At 40.6% G+C, this 24,024-nt stretch overlaps 2 protein-coding genes across 6 annotated transcripts in view; both read right to left on the reverse strand.

Annotated features, from left to right (window-relative positions):
* The window catches only part of NFRKB (nuclear factor related to kappaB binding protein), a 32,114-nt gene extending 31,000 nt beyond the window's left edge, over positions 1-1,114 (reverse strand). For both annotated transcript variants that reach the window (XM_042475936.1, XM_042475935.1), the window contains exon 1: positions 1,033-1,114. The gene's annotated coding sequence lies outside the window, so the exon portion shown is untranslated. The remainder of the gene's footprint in view (positions 1-1,032) is intronic.
* A 1,915-nt stretch (positions 1,115-3,029) lies between these two features.
* Positions 3,030-24,024, reverse strand: part of PRDM10 (PR/SET domain 10) — an 80,956-nt gene continuing 59,961 nt past the window's right edge. For all 4 annotated transcript variants that reach the window (XM_042475091.1, XM_042475090.1, XM_042475093.1 and 1 more), the window contains 10 exons: positions 23,244-23,399; positions 21,316-21,495; positions 19,144-19,254; positions 17,333-17,533; positions 13,885-14,031; positions 12,863-13,033; positions 8,460-8,600; positions 7,292-7,451; positions 5,971-6,083; positions 3,030-4,092 (listed from right to left, as the gene is read on the reverse strand). In XM_042475091.1, coding sequence (XP_042331025.1) covers positions 3,880-4,092; positions 5,971-6,083; positions 7,292-7,451; positions 8,460-8,600; positions 12,863-13,033; positions 13,885-14,031; positions 17,333-17,533; positions 19,144-19,254; positions 21,316-21,495; positions 23,244-23,399 — 1,593 coding nt within the window. In that variant the 3' untranslated portion in view covers positions 3,030-3,879. The remainder of the gene's footprint in view (positions 4,093-5,970; positions 6,084-7,291; positions 7,452-8,459; positions 8,601-12,862; positions 13,034-13,884; positions 14,032-17,332; positions 17,534-19,143; positions 19,255-21,315; positions 21,496-23,243; positions 23,400-24,024) is intronic.

The following is a 24,024-nucleotide window of genomic DNA, read 5'->3' on the forward strand; positions in this document are numbered from 1 at the left end:
TTTTGTGTCTTGTCTCTTTAGATTGTAAGCCTGAGGGCAGGGAAATGTCTAATTAACAATTTGTAAGCCGCTCTGATAGCCTTTTGGCTGAAGAGGGGGAGCATCAGTAAATAATAATAATAATAACAATAATAATAATCATTATCATTACAAATGCCTAGTGGAGCCTTCTCTCTAGGAACAATCTCTAGGTCTTTCAACCTTTATCTGCGCTGGAGGACCTAGAGATTATCCCTAGAGGGAACACATTCATCAAATCCGTGAATAATCAGACCTGCGAATCATCAAAGCCACAAATACGGAGGGATGAGCGCATTTATTACCCAGGTTGGGAAATTATACGGTTCAGGGAAGTGTCCCCAAACTCTCTGGGATTGTTTACCCGACTGTTATCTGAGATTTGATTTGATCTTTCATCATCTTTTTAATTTGTCACCTGCTTATTTTTTTTATCTAATTCTAGCCTGTGCCATTACCTAATAATAATAATAATAATAATAATAATAATAAATATGTATTTTTATCCTGTTTCTTCCACTTATTTATATATAAATAAAGTATAATACTAATAATGATTTTGAGCATTACTTTGCTTCCATGTGAGATCGATGCTACGGCCCTATAACTGCCGCCTTCTTTTGTCATTGCCTTTATTACGGAAGGGGACATATATATATATATATATGTGTGTGTGTGTGTGTGTGTATATATATATATATTAACTGTTTCCAGTCTGTTGTCCACCTCTTTGTTTTAAAACAGTCTTTATTAGTTTCATCATTTAAAATCACAAACATAAAGCCATAACATAAAACATAAAGAGGACATTGAAATTAAACATGACTAATGTTAAATTATGCTTCTCTTGTCGTCAAATGTTAACTTTCCCATAATTCCATAGCCTCTGAGCCAAAGGAGGCAAAGCGGTGCCAAACCGGGTTATCTCTCCAGTGCGGAGGCAGCCTCACTCTCTTACTTAGCCTTGTCATTGTTTACTTCCCATCCCTCGCAAGAGACACACACAAACCTCACCTGAGCAGCCCTTGAAATAACTGAGTGCTGCTTCCTCTCAACCACTTGTCCATCCTCAGTTGACCCCATCCGTCATATACTGCTTCCGGTTCAAGGAAGAGGCGTTAGGCCCTAGGGGGCGTGGTTTGCAACGGACGGACGGACTGCGCATGCGCCCGCAGGCCGGCTCCGCCTCGCCTCGCCTCTCTTCAAAGAGAGGGGGCGTGGTATGCAAAGGTAAAGCGGAGTGCGCATGCGCAGACAAGGCCAGCTCCACCTCTCCTCGGCGCTCTCAAAGTGAGGGGGCGTGGTTTGCAAAGGAGGAGCCGAGGGCGTGGCTTGCAAAGGTAAAGCAGATTGCGCAGGCGCCGAGGGAGGGGAGGTGCTTCCTCGCGCCTGCGCAGTCCGCATAGTCCAGTGCCCTCAAACATAATGGCGCCTCCCTCCTCAGGAGGAATACTGCGCATGCGCTCTGTTCCTCAGGCTTGCCTAGGGCCGGAGTGGGTTGGCCAAACCTGAAGGGTTTATTTCGTTTGTTCAGAAGCATATGTTTCTTTTAATGGCTGAGAGAGAGTGGGATTCGAACCCTGGTCTCCAGAGTCATAGCGCCATGGCAAAGCCATGAGAGGCACAATGCTAGGACTAGGAGAGAGGGAGGCCACACACTGGGACTAGGCCATGGCCATGGGTCTGGAAGGACTAGGGGCAGCAGCAGTGGAGGACAGCAGGGCATGATAAGAAATACCCCGCCTTTCCGGGTGGATCCAGGCGGCTTACAGCAAAGGTGAAAACAAGGCAACATAGAATGATCTTGGAGACGGCTTCATCCACAGGGAGCCTGGTTAACAGCAGCAGCAGCAGCAGCAACAAAGATGCCTGGAATGTATTGCATTACAGTGGCATCCCCAGGACAAGATTCAGAAGAGCGGTTATGCTTCAAGAAGTATCGTTGGAAGACTTCTGCGTTCTCTTTCCCTCCCCTTCTGTAGATAGATAGGGATTTCCTGCATGCAGACTCTCTCTTTCTCTCTCTTTAGAATTAACCATAGAGTTGGAAGTGACCCCAAGGGCCCTGGTCCAGTCCAACCCCATTCTGCCATGCAGGAACTCTCTATCAAAGCATCCCTATTGACAGACGGCCATCCAGCCTCTGCTTAAAGACCTCCAAGGAGGAAGACCCCACTACACTCCAAGGAAGGAGTGTGTTCCTCTGTTGAACAGCCCTTATTCTCAGCAAGTTCCTCCTAATGTAGAGCTGCAATCTCTTTTCCTACAGTTTGCATCCATTGCTTTGTGTCCTAGTCTCTGGAGAAGCAGAAAACAAGCTTGCTCCCTCCTCAAGTATTTAAACAGGGCTATCATATCACCTCTTAACCTTCTCTTCTCCAGGCTATACATCCCCAGCTCCCTGAGTCGTTCCTGATAGCGCTTTATCATTTCTAGACCCTTCACCATTTTAGTTGCCCTGCTTTAGACACACTCCAGTTTCTCAATGTCCTTTTTGAATTCTGTTGCCCAGAAGTGGACACAATATTCCAGGTGGGGCCTGACCAAAGCAGAATACAGTGGCACTATTACTTCCCTTGATCTAGACACTATTCTTCTATTGCAGCCTAGAATCGCATTGACCTTGTTAGCTGCCGCATCACACTGTTGACTCATGTTCAACTTGTGGTCTACTTGGACTCCCAGATCCCTTTCACACGTAGAAGTCTCTTTAAGCCAGCTGAGCCCCATCCTATATCTATGCATTTCATTTTTCTGCCCAAAGTGGCGGAGAGGTTTCTCTCTCTTCCCATTCAGTTTATAGCAAGAGGTGGGAGACAAATCTTGCAGAGGCGTTTTTTAGATTGGCAGAAGGGAGGTTTTTCCTTCTGCTACTGAGGTCCCTCTGGGGCAGCATCTGTCTTGGGAACAGAGCCTAAGCAGGTCTTCCCTTTAATGCACAACCACCTCCCTCCCCATCTATCTTTTCCTGAAACCAAGTTGGCAATGAACACCCTTAAAACCACTAAACGTTTCAGAACATCACTGAGCCTTTTTAATTGGTTTTCTGAGGTGGGGGAGCAATCATCTCTCTTGTATAGAAAGAACACAGTTAGAGGTGAAGATCCAGGCTCAGTGTTACCTATATATGCGTCTTTGATTCCAGTAGAGTTGAGGCTTGTGAGGGTCCAAGACGGCTTCCATCATACTCTCCAGAACCGAGTATTAGGGCAGCGCAAATGGCGTCAAAACAGTCCATAAGGTTTTAAACAAACAAACAAAAATCCCCCCCCCGTCCCAATAATAATAATTTAACTACTTCCGCACAGCTTCACAGTTTCATTGCTCCATGTGTCCTACACAGTGGAAAATAACAGTTTACAATTGTTCCATTCCAAGTCATTCTTTTCTTCTTCTCCAAGTTGATAAAGTCCCTTTTTTTTTTGCCCAAGGCTGCTTCAAAAAAATAAAGCCAACAGAAATATAAGGCAGGCGCCTTTTTTTAAAGTCTAAGCATCAGAAATGTATTTCAGACATATTCTGCCAGCAGTTATATGTTTAGCAATTACTATTTTCTCCTTCACTGCTGCCTGCCTACAAATGGAAGAATGAGGCTGAGAGGGGATGGAAAGGAGTTGAGAGAAGAATTTCGTTTCCATTTCCTTTTACCGCTCTTTGTTCCAGGGCTCCCAAAGACAGTGGCATCCGTCAAAGGTTTGTAAATGTCACTTAGGCCAGAAATTCTTCAAAGCATCAGCATGAGATGTAAAACCTCTAAGTTATAGCAATCAACTTTTCAGAACAACGCTTGATGCCCTACATATTTTGATCTAAAATGTCTGCTGGTCCGTCCGGATCTCATTTCTCTGCCACAGAGGAAGGTCATGGCTTTTCAATGTGCGCGTCGCTGCTTCCATTGCCATTGGTGGTGGTTGTAATGATGAATTGTGCTGTTTGCTGTTGACCGGCTGCTTGTGATTCCAAGGAGTCAGAATGTGCGGATGGCTGGGACAAATCCACTTCTACACCACCGGAAAGCGATAGGTTTGGCTTGACATCCAGTTCAGATTGACCTTCCGCTATTACATAATGTGTCTGTAAGAAAGAAAAGCCCACATGAGCTATCTTGTTATTCAGATTTTACTTTTATATATATTTGCTTCAGATTATACCATATATTAGGAAAACAACAACGTTTAATGATTAGTCAGCTGACCATATTAATGGAATACTAAATACAATTAACAAAATATAAAATACAAGATAAAAAATATCAAAATATCCACGTACATACAAAGATAAAGCTGGATCACACCTGAAACTCATATAGGGGGTTAAAACAGATGCAGACTAAATAAAAGCAAATCTAATAAAATAGGATACAAAATAAAATAGTCTAAGATAAAACTAGCTAAAACAGAGTGGGAGATAACAGTAAAAATGTACTGAAGAATATACTAAATGAGTCGATTTGGGTTAATTCAATAGAAACAGGAGTTCTAAGTTTTCTCTTTGTTTAGCCACTATATCCAATAACATGAAGGGTTTTTTCCCCCTCTTTAGCATACAAGAACCTAGATTTGGATATCTTTTTTCCTTAAACGTTGTTTGAAAAATAAAGTGAACAACTAAATTACTGTTTGTAAAGTTACAGGTTCCTCGAATATCGCTATTCCTATATACCTCCTGTAAACCCTAAGAAGCAAAATTTTTGAGCTCCAAAATGCCCAGTAATATATCATGTATTTTCTGCATTTCAAATTATGCATTTGTGTCTCAACATTGTGAAGATCTGTCCACTCTTGGGACATCACTAAGGCTGAATCTGCATAGCGGAAATAACAGTTTGACACCTCTTTATCTGCCATGGCTCAGTGGTATGGGATTCTGGGATTTGTAGTTTTGTGAGATATTTAGCTTTCTCTGTCAGAAAACCCTGGTGCCACAACAAATCCCATAAGATGGAGGCATGGCAGTTAAAGTAGCGTCAAACTGCATTACTTCTGCAGTGTGCATACAGCCAAAGACTCACAAGTCATTCTAAACTCAGTTATGGACATCCAGGTACAAAATGCACATGTGTAATAAAAGGGCACATGCACTATATATAATTACTCCCCCCCCCCCCGCAAAAAAATGATGATGTGTCCTTTCCTAGTCTGAACACAAATATTTTGAAAAGAATAATCACATCTTATGTTCGGAACATCTGAGAAAATAATGTACATTTTATTTCACACGTTTAAGAACGACATGCCTTCTGAGTGTCATCACCGTCTTATGATACTGTGCTTGTTCATTCAGAAGTAATTCCTATATAGTCCAAAGCAAGCACAGTTTAACTGGATCTGCATAGCATTGCAGATTTACTTTTCCAAGCACAAATCTCAAAAGGCTGGACTTTGTTATGCTTAGAGATGACTTACTGAAATAAATAGGGCAGGTTACCCATTGCCAACTTCAATACCTTTAATTTCAACAGGTGTGCGATGTCAATGTGGCTTTTAGGTTGCTAATAGCTCTTTGTTACTAATAGCTAAACAGGAGCGCTGGCAATGCAGGGAAGGAAGTTTTTTAACTTATAGTCTAGGTACTTTCTTGTGAAGAAGAACAATCCCATGTTCCCAACTCATTGTTGCCCTCATAATGTCCTTGTGTGGCAAATGGAAGGGTGGAAGATCTTAATCCTTCCCTTCTCATTGTCCGTTCTCTTCTGTAAATCCCTTAATGAATGGATGTCAAGAAAATGGACTCATGCATTTCAAGTAAGGAGTCTGCAGGTGTGGGAATGGTTAGCCGCCCCTTGCTTCCAGTTCCAGTCTCCTTTTTAAGTGTCCCCATCCCTGAACTTGGGATGTCACAGCAAATATGAGTTTGTAAGGATTTGGACATCAACTAACATTCATACAATGCATTTCAAGTGTTTAAGGTACCTGAAGTGTTATCAATTGGGGATGTCATCTTTATTCTTACCTGAGCGACGGTTTTGACTTGGCCTGTGTTTACTGTAGTGACAGGAGTGCCTACAGCTGTCTCTGCAATCACATACTGTCCCTGGGGAATGGTCATCATCTGAATCTCAGAGGCTAGAGAACAAGATTTAGAAAGTAAAGAAACGCGAGTTTGTCATCACCAACAGGACAGTGATCAGCAGCAGATCAAAGTGAGGCCTAACGATTAAATGCAGCCCAAAAAACGTGTTGTTGTTTTGGATTGGAATTTGGGAAATCCAGTTTCTAGTCCCCAGTGAGCCTGGGATAAATTGGAGGAAAAGTGGTACACAAATGCAAGTAATAAACAATAACAAGGGTCACTGTGGTTGATCAGATGATGGTTGAAAACAAATAGCTTCACAGTCTGTAAATGCAAACACCACTTTTAAAAAGGAAGAAAGGAAGATGCCTAAGGGGAACTTTGTAAACTACTCCTGCCATCCTTATCAAGGCTAAACCTGACATCTAGCTCAAACACCTACAGCAAGCTTTGCCAGACCATAGGGACAGGAGGCATTATCTGCTGATATTCCTCAGCTGTCCTGGGGCTCCTTCACACTATATACTTAAAGTGCTATGATTCTGCTTTAACAGTTATGGCAACATGCAATGGAATCCTGGCATTTGTAGTTTGGTGAGGCATTTGCACTCTATAGTTTTTTGTGGGTTTTTCAGACTATGTGGCCATGTTTTGGATGAGTTTATTCCTGATGTTTCACCAGCATCGGTGGCTGGCATCTGATGGTGAAAGGTCAGGAATAAACTCTTCTAGAACATGGCCACATAGCCCGAAAAACCCACAAAAAACTATGGATGCCAGCCATGAAAGCCTTCGACTTCACATTGCACTCTGTCTCAGAATTCTAAACAACTCCCTAAACTCCAAATCCCAGCATTCCATGGGACAGAACCATAGGAGTTAAAGATGAATCAAATTTCTGCACCTCTGTAGTGTTGAAGGGCCCCCCTTTCCTTCCTGCCTATAAGTGTGAGAAGGAGGAAGCAAACCACCTTAACATGTTCTTCCTCCACTGCTGGAAACCTGGTAGACTGGAGCTGGGATGTCTGTTACGTTATATGAAATATGCTTTTATTCTCTTGGCTAATGCTAATAAAAACATAATTCTGTGTAGACACCTCTCCATTTGTAGAACAACAGAGTGAAAATTGTGTGCTAGTCTGCTTAAGTAAAACGGCAGATGATGCAAAGCTTTAAACTTAAAGCTGGAAAAGTTACAGCTAAGAAACTGTGAATGTGTCAAAAGCAAGCAGTGACATAACTGAGCATACATGATACATACGGTAGCTGCGGAATGAGTTCCATGTGCTGGGGAGATATGTTTGTTGGACCGAGGAGCCTTGCTGTGATTGGGTTTGAGACGAAGTGCTTGTCTGCATTTGGGAAGGGCTGAGTTCCTGCTGAGATGGTTGGGATGAAGGACTTAAGGGCTGACTTCCCACCTAGAGGAACACACAGGAAAGGCAAATGCAGCGTATATCAAGAACTTAAGCTAAAGTCACATTTTCTACATGCAGAAGGCTCTCAACATAACGTAAGACATCATACATTTGCTTAAAGTAAACCATTTTTATGCCACTTTTCAGTCAAAATTCTGGAGTGGTTTAGATATTAAGAGTAAAACAAGATAGTCTTACATCTCTAAGAGATGTAACAGAAAAAGGGATTAGAAAACAGAAGGAAAAGGGGGGCAAAACTGTGACTGCTGTTTGTAATTAATATAGCAGTTTGCAACTACAAGTCTGCTGCAGTATTAGTATTTACTTGTACTTACTGTAAATATTGGCTTTCACAAGCGATAACCAATACTGTAGTTTGTTTTTCTATAACAAAAGACAAGGTTGCCTTCACAGGTTTTTAGTTTGAAATAACACATACATACAGTTTGGTGTAGAATCAGCTTTAACATAATAATGATTAGCATGTGGCATAAGACAGAAAAATAAATAAAGGCCTTTCTTGTTTCTTCTCTAAAAAACTTTAGGAATAAGACACTTCTAATCTCTCAATGGCCATTTTGCAATGTACTGCCAAATAATCATTTATGACACTAGACTGGTTTACTCATCTTAATAGTGGTTTCTATCAACTAACTACAGATTTTGGGTCAAAAACCACCATCTGAAACATGTTTTGAAAAATGACCCGTGTGTTTCCAGCTAAGCAAGATTTTGAGATTCCCATATCACTTTCAACATGCTGCCCACTATATGGTCATGCTAGAATGCATTCACTATATGACACCGTCTCAGAAGTACTAAAAGTGAATCTATTTTGTGTGCAACAGTGGGAATTTCAGGGAAATCTTATCTACCATAGGTTGCACATATAACAGTGTAGTGTGTGTGTGTTGTGTGTGCGCACAGCTTGGCCACCTTGAATCCCATTTTGTGAGAAAGGCAGGACATAAATGCAATAAATAAATATATTTAAGTGAACGCTTAAGCTACCTGTGAGGATGTGGAGATTGCAGGGGCTGGTTCTGTCACCTGGATATGCTGCACTTGGATTGCATGTTGAGCATACGTCTGAGGGTCGTGCAATTGTCCAACATCTACTGTGGAATGCTGTGATTGTTGAGGTGAGGTAGCCTGGGAGAAAAGAAAACACAGTGTGACAATGCAATAGAATAAATCTTAGCACATTTAAACCAGTATTGTTGTCCACTTCATGCTGAGTAGCACATACAAATGAAGGAAAAGTCCACCAGCTAACATCAAATGTTGTTGCATGCCTTCAACTCATTTCTGACTTATTGGCCTGTTACAGACTGCCAAAATAAAGCTGCTTCGGGTCTCTTTGGAGGTATGCTATTTAAATGATGCATGGGTCCTAAGAGCCGGGAGGTTGCGCCAAAGCCACACTCCATTCCTAAGAACTGGAGTGCAGCTTTGGTGCAGCTTCTGGATTCTTCGGATGCATGCATCATTTAAACAGCATGCCTCCAAAGAGACCCGAAGCAGCTTTATTTTGGCAATCTGTAACAAGCCATTGAGACCCTCAAGTGAACCTATCACATGTTTTGCTCAGCAAGAGTTGTTTAGACAAGGTTTATTATTGCCTTCCTCTGAGGCTGAGAAAGTGTAACTTACCCAGGGTCTTCCAGCAGTTTCCATGGCAAAGTGGGGATTCAAACAATGCTTTCTGAAATCCTAGTCCCAACATTCAAGTTACTATCCATGCTGGCTCATAATATCAAACATACTCAACATCAAATGTACACCTCAGTATACGAACATATAGTTTTGCTTCCAGAAGCTCCTAGGTTCAACCTCTAACATCTCTGAATGAAAGGATTTTAGGTGATATGGCTAGGAAAGTCCCATGCCCAAGACCTTGGAAAGATGCACTGTCAACTGGAGAAAGTAACACTGTGATAGATGGACCAATAGTCTGATTTAGAATACAGTGGACCCTTGTTATACGCTGGGGTTTGGTTCCAAGATCCCTCGTGTATAATAAAATCCGTGTATGCTCAAGTCTCATTAAATATAATGACATAGCTAAATGGTGTCCCTTATAAAAAATGGGAAATCAAGGTAAATTTATACTTTTTTGGAACATTTTCAAACCGTGGATGCTTGAATCCGTGTATAAAAAATCCGTGTATAAGAAGGGCCGACTGTAATTTACATCATACACCTTGTGGGATCTCAAAGACTGCTGAAGACAAATAGAAGATTAGACTGGCAGTAAGTGTCTCTTAAGAAAATAAATAATAGATGCCAGAATCCAACATCGCCTTTTACTTAATGTGTGCTTAGCTATGTACCAGAAGAGCTAAGAAACCCTGTTAGTGAATTGTGAAGATGCATAACAGGACACAGATGCACATTAGTGTCTGATGTGCACTGGGGCTGCCGTGATGCACATCAGGGCTGGCATGATGCACATCCTGTTGCATATTGGTTCCGGTGTGCACACATGTGCTCTGCTAGGTAGTAATGTAACAGACCTTTCTGGATGCGGATGTTATAGAACTGCCCGATTTGAATTCTCATAAACTTCAATCCTCTTATGAAGACATAACTCCCCAACAGAATTCCAGCCAGAGAATTTACTGGCCTTTCGGAGTATCCTAGATTTTGCCAGCTAAGGCTGGTTACCAAACCTCACTTCACGAAAAAGCTGACTGAAGTCTTGTGTGACTTCTCATTTCATGCGTTACGGGAGGAGTGCATTACACAGCCCCCGGGAAGCAGCAGTTGCCTTTCCATAATGTATCAGGCAAGGCCAGGACACTGAATAGCGCCTCAAGGCATCAACATGATATGAATGTCAAGTAATAATGATTCATCTCTGGAATATCAGGAGAAGGCTGCTGATTAGTAAACACATTTTGCAAAAAAAAAAGGAATAAAAGAAAATCTCTGCTTAAGCTGAACAAAAATTTTTTACTAACAGCCGAAAGCAATTATCTTCGTGCATTCATGTATTTGAGTACCTCTCATGTTCTTACATCGTGATTAAGTGTAGAATCTTAAACCCAGAGGGAGACAGGAGAATACATTTCTAAGCTCTTACTTGCTAAACAGGGCCTAATTAATTTAAGCAATTTAATGAGAAATAATCACCAAGGAAATGCAAGGTGGAAAGAAGAATATGGTCTCAGTCACTGCTCATACTAACAGTTATAGATTTTAAAAAATAAAATTATGTGCTTTCAAAAATAGACCAGCCTGCGTTCTCAAGCTCTGTGCATGTGGTTAGAAACAGATGCTTCTACTTATTTAATGAGATCTTGGATATCCATTTAATGATCACTTTTACATCATATATTTACTATGTAAATAAATTTAGAGGGAACATATCTCTCACATTCAAATATAATACAGTCCATCTTGATGACTACCTAAAAGGGGCATGACAGGTTACAACTTATCATCCTCATAATTTGGAAGTCTTCTGACTACAGCTTCCAGTCTGTGTCAAAGATGCAACTTTCCCCTGCTCTGGTCCTTGCTTCATTCTTTACCATATTGCCAGTCCTGTGAGGTGGTTTCTCCTCTGCCTCAACCTCTGGGAATTTTGCTTTGCTTTCGGCTCATCTACTAGTTCCATCCCCCCAGTGCAGAGACCAGACCATTCCCTCTCAAACTGCACTATGTCAGCAAAGCTCTGGTACCTCATAGAATCATAGAGTTGGAAAAGACCAAAGGGCCATCCAGTTAACCCCATTCTGCCATGCAGGAACTCTCAGTCAAGGCATCCCTGACAAATGGACATCCAGCATCTGTTAAAAGACCTCTAAGGAAGGAGACTCCACCAAAATCTTCAAGGAAGGAGACTCCATCAAAATCTTCAAGGAAGGAGTGTGTTCCACTGTCGAACAGCCCTTACTCTCAGGAAGTTCCTCCTAATGTTGAGGTGGAATCTCTTTTCCTGGAGCTTGCATCCATTGCTCTGGGTCCTAGTGTCTGCAGCAGCAGAAAACAAGCTTACTCCCTCCTCAATATGACATCCCTTCAAGTATTTAAACAGGGCTGTCATATCACCTCTTAACCTTCTCCTCTCCAGACTAAACATCCCCAGCTCCTTCAGTCACTCCTCATAGGGCTTCATGGTTTCCAGACCCTTCATCATTTTAGTCGCCCTCCTTTGGACATGCTCCAGTTTCTCAACATCTTTTCTGAATTGTGGTGCCCAAAACTGGACACAATATTCCAGGTGAGGCCTGACCGGAGCAGAATAGAGTGACACTATTACTTCTCTTGATCTAGACACTATACTTCTATTGATGCAGCCTAGAATCGCATTGGCCTTGTTAGCTGCTGCATCGCACTGTTGACTCATGTTCAATTTGTGGTCTACTTAGACTCCCAGATCTCTTTCACACATAGTTTCATTCAGCCATGTGTCCCCCATCCTATATCTGTGCATTTCATTTTTCTGCCCTAAGTGCATTATCTTACATTTCTCTGTGTTGAAATTCTTTTTGTTAGCTTTGGCCCAGCTTTCTAGTCTATTCAGGTCATTGTGGATCTTGATCCTGTCCTCTGGGGTATTAGCTACTCTTCCTAGTTTGATGTCATCTGCAAATTTGATAAGTATGCCCCCAATTCTCTCATCCAACTCATTGATAAAGATGTTGAATAGCACTGGCCCCAGGACAGAACCCTGTGGGACCCCACTGGTCACTTCTCTCCAGGATGAAAAGGAGCCATTGCTGGGCGCCCTTTGGGTTCGGCCGATCAACCAATTACTAGCCCTTTGAGACTAACTGGGAAGAAGAAATATATAGCATACATTTTCCAATTCATCAGATGCATGACCATGAAGGTACAGGTTGAGTCTCTCTTATCCAAAATAGATTCCGGATAGGTTTTTGGATTTTGGAGTTTTTCAGGTTTTGGGATATTTGAGATATCTTGAAGATGAGACTGAAGTCTAAACATGAAATTCATCCGTTTCATATACACCTTATACAGAAAGCTTGAAGGTAATTTTATATGCAATATTTAAGATAATTTTGTGCATGAAACAAAGTTTGTGTACACTGAACCATCAGAAAGCAAAGGTGGCACTATTTGAGCCACCCCCATGGAGAATTTTGGATTCTAGATAAGACAGACTCAACTGGGCTTTATGTCTTTTTATGTTTACCATGCAATTATCCATCAAATATCACAAAAACTTAAACCAAGATATGAAAAAAATTAATCTGAATTGGCTATCACCTGTCACTTGAAATCACTTAGAGGCACCGTTAGCTGCTAATTCCTGCTCATCATAAACAAAAATATAATTGGCACGTTATTGTCATGATTGCTCTTATTTATCAAGACGGCATGAGACACTGGCACAGCTGGGGCTTCAATTATAGCAGAAAACGAAACAACAAAACAGGACTCACTTGAGCCACTTGCACAACCTGCAACTGTATGTGTTGAGGCTGCTGCAAGCCAGATGTGGACTGTGACACAGGGATGTACTGAATTCGCTGAAATTCACCCTGTGGGGTTCTGTAGTCAGTTGTCAGTGTCTGTGACAGTTCTGTCATTGCTTGTGTCAATAAATCCGTTGTCTGCAAAAAGGAGAGATATAATCAGAGAAATATTACTACATATTTAAAATTACAGCAATGTGAATATAGAAACTCAGAATTAAATACGAATTATGATTCAGTCCTACTTGCTACCCAAAGGTAGAGACTATCTATCCATCAGGTTAACTACAGAATGGAGCTTAGTAAACAAACAGCTTGAAGTGACTCATGCAACAAACCCAAGCCACAGGAAATGTTTTTCAAATTTTTGATTCTCAAAGAACCATTTCTTGTAATCCATCTCCAGAGAAATGGCAGCATTTTCTCCTGCACAGAGAGAAAATAATGAGAAAAAGCTTCCTTGGTTTTATTGCCATGAGTCAGGCTGCTCTTCAAAGCAAAAGAGCAGAACTAGAATTAACACAGGGATGGGAAATTTAAAGCCCTCCCGATACTGTTACATTCTAACTCCCATCAGCCCCATCAGCAAGTCCAGTGATCAAGGGTGATGGGAGTTATGGTCCAATAACACCTGGTAGGCCAGAGGTGCCCCATCCATGGTCGCATAGATTGATCCTACATGAAACTCAGGCTTTTGTACTGTGTACCCACCATGTCTCCTCTGCCTTTCATTTTCATTTTTGAAATTATTATTTATACTGTATTCAAATTCAGGGTACTGAAACCTCTTTCAGCTGAGTTTAATTAAAACAAATCAGAAAGTCAAACATTGATTTATTATCTTGGGTTGTTTTTAAATAACCATAATTACAGCAAACCATGATTTGTCATTATTTTTGAAATGGACCATAAACCTCTGGTCTTTCCCAGGGATTCTGTGACAGATCTACTTCTTTCGTCAATCTCTGTATACACTCTCGCTTTCTTACCACAACGGTTTCCCCAGAAGTGCTGTCAGCCGTTAAAACTGCCGGAGTTGCACTAATAACAGCTGTTGTCAACGGCACGTGTATCGTGTTAGCTGGCATTTGAGCAAACTCCGGGTGCTTCTTGCGGATATGTTGCACCATCTTGGTCTGTGAGGAAATGGGAAAAAAGAAAGTTACAGAATGGCTAGAACAGTTCTCAGTGCACACGTTTAAGGAAGGGACAAAAAGCTATAACTGTCTGTGGCAGCAAAAGAACAACAGCCTGTTGGTACCTTAAAAGACCAATCCATTTTATTTGGCATAAGTTCTCATAGACTGAGGCCCAATACATCAGATGCATGGAGTATAGCCTCAGTTGGCAGACATTTATACATATATCACAATATATATATAGATACAATATACAGTCCATATCCATGGATTCAACCAACCACGGTTCGAAAGCATTACAAACACAAACAAAAAAACTTTCCCAAAAGCAAACCTTGATTTTGCCATTTTATATAAGGGATGGCATTTTACTACACCATTGTATATAATGGGACTTCTGCATCCATGGATTTGGGTATCTACAGGGGGTCCTGGGACCAAACCACTGCAGAGATTGAGGACCTACTGTACATATGTCACAATATATAATATACCAATATACACCAGAATATGTTACTGCAGTCCATAAAACTTTATGTCAAACAAAACTTCTTAGTTCTTAACATGCTGCAAGGCTCTTTGTTGTTTTAGTTTTCCAAAGACACATTGCTCATTAAAGCCAGTGGAAACAATTCATGGTGCCTAAACACTATGCATCAAACTCCCAATTGTACAATGTTCCAGCTAGCAACATAACATCATAGTCTGACAGTATGTTGCTAAGCTTGCTTTGAAGTTGAATTTTTGCTTTTTATTTATAACAGCAGATTGGTTTCTGTTGAAACTCTGAAGTCTCTTTTTGCAAAATGTGAGCCCTAGTATACTTCTGAAGCTGTCTTCCTCAATCTGGTGCCTTCAAAATGTGTTGGACTACAACTCCCATCTCTTCTTTAATAAGCAAAGAAATATCTGCCTCACTTTAAAAATATTTATACTTTTAATATTTACTCTTTTTGCACTGTTCAAAATGGCATGCCTATATATTTCCCTGGCTGAAGTCTGCACTCCTACATGCACTTCTTAGGGAATAAGCTTTAAAGAATGAAGTTAAACATGCATAGACATCCTCATCAAAGATAAGTACTGTAAGTGCCCTGTCGCTATAGTGATACAGTAAATGATTAAATATATATATAGTTGACTGGTAAAATAGAAAGTCTTGGAATCTTTCCTGCAACTGCAGACATATAAGTACTTGGTACTGTACATAAAAAGCTGTATAATGCTTATGTATGAGATCTGGTTCTATACTCCAACATATCAATCACTGACAATCAAAGGGACAACATAGATACAATGCAAGCTATTTATGTCAGCTGCATAGTGCATGAGCTTTTGCTTGATATGTGATGCAACTAGTTGTGTTCTTGTACTGTCCCTTTCATGTCTACATGTTTGACTTGCTTGCCTTAGGAGAAGACTATCTGAGATTGGCTGGTGCAACTAATGGCTGAACATTCTTCTTGATGAGCATTGTGTGTTGTAGCTAACTGCCTTCATGTTGACCTCAACTCCAAGATACCCTATCCTCAACAACTCTGCTTAGGTTTTGCAGACTCAAGGATGTGTCCTCCTTGGATAGTCTATCTATCCAAATCTAGTGAGCACATGCTGATTTTCCTCTGGAATTCTCTGGTGCATTCTATTACCCAATGTATGTTTGCAATGTGATCCCAAGTGCTTCTTTCTTTCCTGAAATCAGCTTGTGTTTCTGGAATGTTTCACTCCATATATGGTAATAATCTTTGATGTAGAACTGACATGACTTTACTCGCATGACAAATTAATGCAATTATTCTGTAGTTACTGTAATCTTTTCCATCTTTTTTTTTTGGGGGGGGGGGACAAAAATGTGCCATATATACTTATCTATAAGTCTAAAAATATATGCCCCCAAATTGACTCCAAAATCCCAGGTTGACTTATTTACGAGTCACTATGGAAACGTGATAGCAGCTCTTTCAGATTTCCTCATGTCATGTGGAGAGGAGTTTAGCAAGAAAGAGCCAAGCAGAAAGAGTCCTGGGTGATTGACTGATATTTCTATTTGTTTAAGAGTCCACCTCCCGCCAGCGCATCTGGCTAAAACGAAAGCTGAAACGATAAAGAAAAGCCTCAATGGGAGTCTCTCTTACCATACGCACACATACATACACTGAAGGATCATCCATGTTTTACCCTCAACCTATCCACGGATCATGGCAAAATCCATAATTTTGTCCCCAAAACCTGACCTCGACTTATACATGAGATCAACTTATAGTTGAGTATAGACAGTATATTGATGGTTTCCAATCTGTGGGCCATTGTTTAGTTTTCCATATTTATTGGCAGATTTTAATTAGATTTTAGACTGTAACAGTTCTGTTGGTATGTTATCTGTTTTTCGTTATTTATTCCTCCCAATTTCTCTGAGTGCAGATTTCACTTCGCTTTCCAAAATTTGGGGTTCATCTTCGTATGATTCTTTTCCCCACGTGTCATTCATCCTTTCATCTCTTTTATTCAGTTCTTCTGTGTATTGCTTCCATCATCTTTTTAATTATATCTTGGTTGTGTATTATGTTCCACTGCTAAATCCCCCTTGATTTCGTGGATCTTGTGGAAGAGGTCTCTTTTTCTTCCTTTTTTGTTGTCAGCTTCTGTCTCTCTGCAGTGATTATTACAGTATTTCCCTTTATTTTTGCGCCCCAATTGTTTTACAGTTTCATTCATGGTTCTGGCTCCATTTTCTTTTGCTTCTCTTCTGTTCTTTATGGCTTAAGGCATTTAGTCTGTTATTCATTAATAATTCTCTTTCTTTTTGGTTACATATAGCATCTTTCTGCATTCCTCCTTGACTGTGTCCCTGGCTTCTATTCATAGTTCATCTGTTTCTTGGTCAATTAGGCTTAATAGTGCAAATCTATTTTTCACACTCTTTTTAAGTTTTGCTGGGATGTTCTTCATGTCTAATTTCAGCATGATAGTCGGTTTAGTGTTCTTCTTTAGCTTTATTCTAATTCTTGGAATTAGTAGTTCATGGTCTGTGCCACAGTGCACATGGTCTCATTTTTGCCATGAGACTAGACCTTCTTCATCTTCCATACCCAATTACGTAGTCTATCAGATGACTACCAGCCCTCTAGTCTAGTCTTTCAAATCAGCATTTTAATGATGCAGTGGGGTTTAGGCACCTCTGATGCTTGATGACATGTGATGTAAGAATATACTGGCTCTATAGAATAAAAACGACTATGACTGAAAGTATATATGAAAAAAAATGAACAACTGAAGGTAAGTGATAAACCTGCAGTACCTTACTACTGTACTGTTTTGAACAGTGAGGACAGCAAACAGGTGGAGTCGCAATTGTTCCAGTCAGTTGTGTGTGTGTGCTCAGCATAGGATCTGGCTCTCCTGGGCCAGCTGGACGTAGCTTTCGGATACTTGGAGGAAGCTCAGCACCTGGGTGATTTTTCAGAATGTGGGCTTTACGTTTGCTGGCACTTTTGTAAACCTGTGAGACCAAGAGTTTGGACCATGAATACACAACATTAACCACTATACTGGAAACACTTATCTTAATTCATCCATATGGAGGTCTCTGGAAAAACAATTTTGTTTAGTTTGATCAGCATTTAAATGGCATTTCAGCAATAGATCTACTGTACTGTTCTTATTCTCACATATACATGTTTTGAAATCACAATTGTTTATGTAGATAGACAGATTCTACAGCAGCTCTTTAAATCTGTTTCTAGATAGACAAAATCATGTATCTGTATTTGTTTTTAGTGAAAAATGATTAATTACCATTGTTGCAGTTGTTGTTATGCGCCTTCCTTTCTGATTTAAGGTGATTTTAAGGCAAACCTATCAGGGTGTTCTCTTGGCAAGATTTCTTCAGAGTGGGTTTGCCTTTGCCTCCCTCTGAGTTTGAGAGAGTGGAACTTGCTGAAGGTCAACCAGGAGGCTTCCATGGCCAAGCAGGGATTCAAACCTTGGTCTCCAGAGCCATAGTCCACTGCTCAAACCATTATATCACAGTGGCTCTCTTAGTTAGCATACTAGTTGTGTAATAATTTTATCCATTAAACATGCATTGAAAATCCATGTTTAGCATTCTCTGACCAACCATATTGTGAATAAAACAGTAAAATTAGGTTTCAGTAATCCTGAGAGCAAAGTTTGATTCTAGAGTCCTATGTAGTATTTGCTAATATAGAATAATAGAGTAATATATAGAATCATATGGAGCAGTAGCTAAGGGAACAGAACTTTTAAGAGAATGACAGTGGATGGTGTCATCATGTACAACATAACATCACAGAAGCCAATTTATATTTAGGAACCTTCATGCTAGGTAGGTACATTGTCTAGAATCTTGATCTACTTTGGAAAACATAGACATTTGCATTTAAATTGTAGACTTTTCTAATTCTAGAAAGTCTAAGTGGGGAAAAAATTGGCAAATAACTTGTAGCTTGTTCCGACAGACATTTGCATATCATTCAAGGCCTACATATAGCCAACCTCCCAAATTATAAAGCACATTGGAACCTCTTCTAAGGAAAATACTAATGGAAATCCTAGAGCAGGTATGGGAAAAGTGTGGTCTAGGGCTGCAAAAATCCCCTAAATCCTTCTACCAGTCCCTTAGAGCTCACCCTCCTCAACCACCCCACACTTCCCTCAGAACTTCATACCTATTGTCAAATGATTTCTTTCCCTGATGTCTTAGCTCCCAAATGCCAACAGGAATTGACACAACATCTCTTCTAGTCATCATTTGGGAAACAACATGAAGGGAAAAGAAGACGTTTTGGTGCACTGGCGGCAGGAGTGCAGCATGTGAGAGAGTCAGAACATGAAAAATTGGCCCGCATCCCCAACACAGGTGCCCTCTTAGAGGAACTATGTGTGTTTTCAGCTCAGGTACCTCTTCTTCATGAGTATCTCATGTAATTTACTAGATTGACAAAAATATTTTTTGGCCCTCTCAGCAGAGAAAAAAATGAATCTCAAAGCGCAATGCAGAAAAGTTAATGGTATCTGTTACCCATTCATACAAAGAGACAAAATTTGATTCCATGCACGCACTGAAAAATAGATAGGTTCATTTCATACCTTATCACAGTACTGACAGAAATAATCTCTGTTGGGCTTGATGATGGGCAGTGTTAGCTCTGGCACCTCTTCTATTTTCATGTCTGGATGTCTCTTTGATAAATGATTCACCTGAGATGAAAAAGCAGAGCATTAAAAAAAAAAATCACTACAGCAAGAAACTAAATGGCTGCTTCACATTGCTGAAAGGACCAGAGCCTGTGAGACAGCCAATGTAGCTAGACTATGGAAGCTGTGGTTCAAATTCTCACCAAGAATCTTGAAACAGTCGCCTACTTCAGAAGGTTGCTGTGAGAATAAAATGAGTGTAAAGTTGTACTTTTTGGAAGAACGGTGGGCTAATAATATACTAATTAAATAAATCTGGCTCAGTAACTCAGATTTATTCAAAACTGGTAGACCCGTTTATTACTAAGATGGTTATTAATCACCCTCAGAAAATAGTGAGTACTTGTTTGCCATGTTAGTGGATTACATCAGATTATTTGATTATTTTATTTGACTGCAGAAAGACAAACAAAATGGTAATAGCAAAATTATGCATTTTAGGTGTGTTTTTTCACATAATCTGAATTTGTAAATAAGCAGTAAGCAACACTTAATTACTATCTTATTCTTACTAAAAGCTGTTACAGAGATCAATTATATGACACACAGTGTATTCTTGGATTTCATTATATAAATACAAGGGTTAGGCAACCTACTTGTCTCCAGATATTTATATTAAAACAAACACACTGTTATATATTTTCCATTGGCCATATTGGCAGGTTCTGATACGAGTTGCAGTTCAAAAGACCTGAAGTGCTCCATGTTGTCAGCCCTGTGCTAGGTAATATTATGTCTGTTCCAGCAGAGACTGGAAAGGGCTGACAGCTTAAATCAACATTTAACCAAAATGACTAGAAAGATGACACAAGGGCCACTTAAGACAGCAAATCCAGCAAGCTGTGAACAGGGCTTGAGTGGATCAGTGATTTGCTCAGCACATGCCATTATTTCAGCCTTGTGCCCAATTCATAATTCTTCCCACGCTCACTATGCCACAGCAAAACTGCCAAAAGCAGGTGGGTGGTAGGACGGTGGATAATATGAGTTGAGGCAGGCACATGGCAGAAACAGTGACAGAAACTGCTTCAAGCACTTGCCAAAACATGGCATGGATCCACTCAAGCTGTGTTTGCAATGCTCCAGCTTGTCCACGGTGCATAACAACTGTACCTCTCTCAGCCAACTGAAACCCACTGATCTGGAGGAGGGAAAAACAGCAAGACAAGTTTCCATATAGAGCTCACTAAAGAGTTAGCTTATGTTGGTACATTTTTTAGGGCTGTTTGGGTCATCTATATAATTTGCAAATAGGCCCTAGGTACTCCTGGATACAGCTGTGAGCCTGAAGGCCCATGTTTCAGCGGTGACTAGGAGTGCTTTTGCACAATTAAATCTAATGCACCAACTGCGCCTGTTCCCGGAGAACCCGGATCTGGCCATGGTGGTACAAGTCTTGGTTATATCCCATTTAGATGCAATATGTTTTATGTGGGGCTGCCTTTGAAAAGTGCTCAGAAACATCAGTTGGCCCAAAGAAATGCAGCCAGGTTGTTAACCGGAACACACAACTCCCTTGTGGCAAACTTTATGCCTGCATTTAAAAGCTTTTGTATTGTTTTTAACTTGTACTGTTTTAAATTTGTTAGCCATCTTGAGTCCCTATATCGGGAGAAAGGTGGAATAATAATAATAATAATAATAATAATAATAATAATAATAATAATAATAATAATAGCAGCTAGAGTATTGTTCAAATGACTGCTCAGCTAAGTGATAAACCCTAGACAATAACTTACTGTCAAGTTGGACTAACATCACTTGACAGTTATAAGATCACCAAAGCAACACTTCTTGTAGGCAACACTCATTCCTTGGAAGGAAGGTTGGCTGAAGAAGCAATAGTTAAGGTAATATGGAAAAGAATTAAGAGGATGAGCAAAGAACTTTCTGTTAAGGGAACACTGTTGTCTCCACTCCTCTACAGTCCTTGCTCTAAATGTGCATGTGCATCCTTATCTAACAATATTAGCTGATCCACAAGATCTCTTGTGTGGTAAAACGGTTTTGCCCTTGTCATATTGACTAAGAGCTTGAGAAGTGATGGAAAATCTGCAAACTAACCAGCATGCCTCGTCTCCGGAAACCCATCATACACAGTCGACACTTGAACATGAAACTCTCATAATCCGTAGAAGCAATCCGAGGTTTGAATGTTTTGGAGCGACAAATTCGGTCAGCTTTCTTGGCTTCTCTTTCTGGATTGTGCATTCTTTGCATATGTTCCCGGAGTTTATCTTTTCTCTAGTGGAGGGAGAATGATATGGGGGGAAAGAAAACAAAAATAAATCCATTTGGCACAATAATTGATAGTTTTGTTAGAGCTGCTAGAAATAACAATGTGGAGTTAAAAGCTAGACATAGCTATTGGTGAGAAAGTGTAGTCAGGCTGCCCCTTTCCTGGCTGTATCAGGGCTGCGGCAACCTCACGCCAGCCTGTGGAGGGTGCAAAAAGGAGCCACAAAAAGCAGTTCCTTTTTGAGCCCTCCAAAGGGCGGCATAGCTGTGGCGGCGCACCTCTATGGCGCACCTTTGAGGCTGCATCATTTGGATGCAGCGCTGGAGGTGCATCATGATGGTGCACGCTGTCTGGAGTGGTGTGCGCCATCATGGCACCCTGGAGCAGAGTTAGGCCAAATGTCATCAGGATGCTACACCCTGACTCTGCCCACAGGCCAGACTTCCAGGCCGGTCCATATAGACCCTTAGTGCAGAAAACGTAGAACTCTTCACTTTTTTTATCACCTGAATTTGTTGAGCAAAAGATATGAAATCTAATTAACTGATTTGCATTGTTGACAAAAATATTAAAGAAGAGTGGCTCTTTATGACTTGAATCTTACCAGGAGGTGAGTCAGTGAGAAAATGTCAACCTGTTGAACATGCTTCAGATTGATATATGTATTTTAGCACTGGTTACACAGAAAAATATTATGAAGCAGGAGTGTCACTGAGGGGGTGTGAGTGGTTCAGAGTGCACTGGGTGACACCTCAGAAGGGGGTGACACCCAGTTGGCCCCCCTAGCCCATGGGTTCTCCTTTGGCCTGCGCAGGTCCCCCTGGGGCCATGCAGGTACCATTTTGGCTCCTCAGGGCTGTGTAGGTGCTCCTCGGGCACGTGTGGGTGTCATTTTGGCTCCTCTGGCCCACGCAGGTGCCATTTTTGCCCACACGGGAACCTCTGGTCTGCACAGGTGCTCCCTACCCCAGAAGCAGGAAATCCTGGTGCCAGAAGTCCCACTCCCAGAGTCTCCCCCGCACCACGTATCACCTGATGTGGGACTGCCAATGTTATGAAGGATAAATTAATATGATGATTATGGTAATGGTTGTGGTGGTGATTATGATTAGGTTGGCCAATATATAGCGCTTTGTAAAAGATGATTACCAAACAGACACATCCCAGCCCCAAGAGATTCACAATTTAATGTTGATAGAAATGCTCAGATTTTAAACTTCACTTCAAGGCTAGTAGTAGATGCAATCACATACTAGAAGATTTCATTCACACCCATTTACCTTGTTACCTGCAGGTAGCAGGCAAGGACATTTTATAAAAATTGGTTCATCCACAAATGGGTCATGAAGGACCAGCACAGAAAAGTGAAGAAAGGTGGACCTGTATAGGCAAATTATTTCTGTATTCTAGTTTGAAAAGCTAATCTCGCATCAGAAATTGATAGAAATAAGACAGAAATATGCTTTGGACTTGTGTCTTCCACTGGTATGAAAGAAAAACATGTATTATGACTCAAGTATCTGTAATAATTCAAATGTGGCTTTTCCCAATGAACTGCTTGCTCACAAACTTCTGAAGTAAACTACATCCCACATGCTTATGTTATGGAAAATGTGCACAATATGCCAACTGTAGCGTAATTTGTATGCTGGCAAATTGCTCCTGTTACTGCGAAGTCAGCCATGGCAACAAGAGAGTATGATATCACCGTATTACTGCTTCTCACACATGCCTAATATGTGGGCTTCATTACCTTGAACTGTTTGCCACATGTCGAGCATAGGAAATCCTTGCGGTCTGAATGTCGTAGCATGTGGAGCCGCAGCTTGTCAGGGCGGCAGAAGGCCTTATCACATTCTGTACACTGATAAATCTTTTCTGAATGAAAGCTGCGCACATGTTTCTTTATCTGGCAGAGACAATCAACAAGAAGAAAACAAAAATACCAGAAATGTCATTATTCAAGCAAAAGAAACAAAGGTAATTCCACTTAGTAACACTAGTGGGAGACCCTGTTGCTCTTGCTGCTTTTATTTCTCTCTTTGGACAAAATCTATCTCCCCATAATACTGTAACAGAAAACCTGAAGCATTCAAGAAAATATGATTTAGATGAAACAGTCCCTTAACAATGCTTTGGAGCCAGATTATAAATTTCAGGGAGACAGGAAGAAAGAAAAGTTACTGTCTGAAAAATTCCTTACCCTGATCCATGAAACCCGCATCTTTAAATGGCAAAACTGTTGGTAGGTGTAAGAAAATGAGGCTGGGGGCAAGGGGATAGCAGCATTATGTACAAATGTTAGCTTGTTTATTTTTGAAACAATGTCATATTGTTAACAACAGCAGTTAGTGACAACAGCTGATGTTTTATGGCTGTATACTGTTCGTAAAAAAAGGTTCAAATGTTACAGTATTCACATATTAAAAATTATCATAATTAATAGATATTCTATAATTAACCTTGCCTCTAAACTGTACTTTCTGCATCAGAGAATTCTCCTCCTCTTTCCATAGATCACTCAGATGCAAGGA

Source organism: Sceloporus undulatus, chromosome 6, assembly GCF_019175285.1.
Source record: "Sceloporus undulatus isolate JIND9_A2432 ecotype Alabama chromosome 6, SceUnd_v1.1, whole genome shotgun sequence".
NCBI classification, from domain to species: domain Eukaryota; kingdom Metazoa; phylum Chordata; class Lepidosauria; order Squamata; family Phrynosomatidae; genus Sceloporus; species Sceloporus undulatus.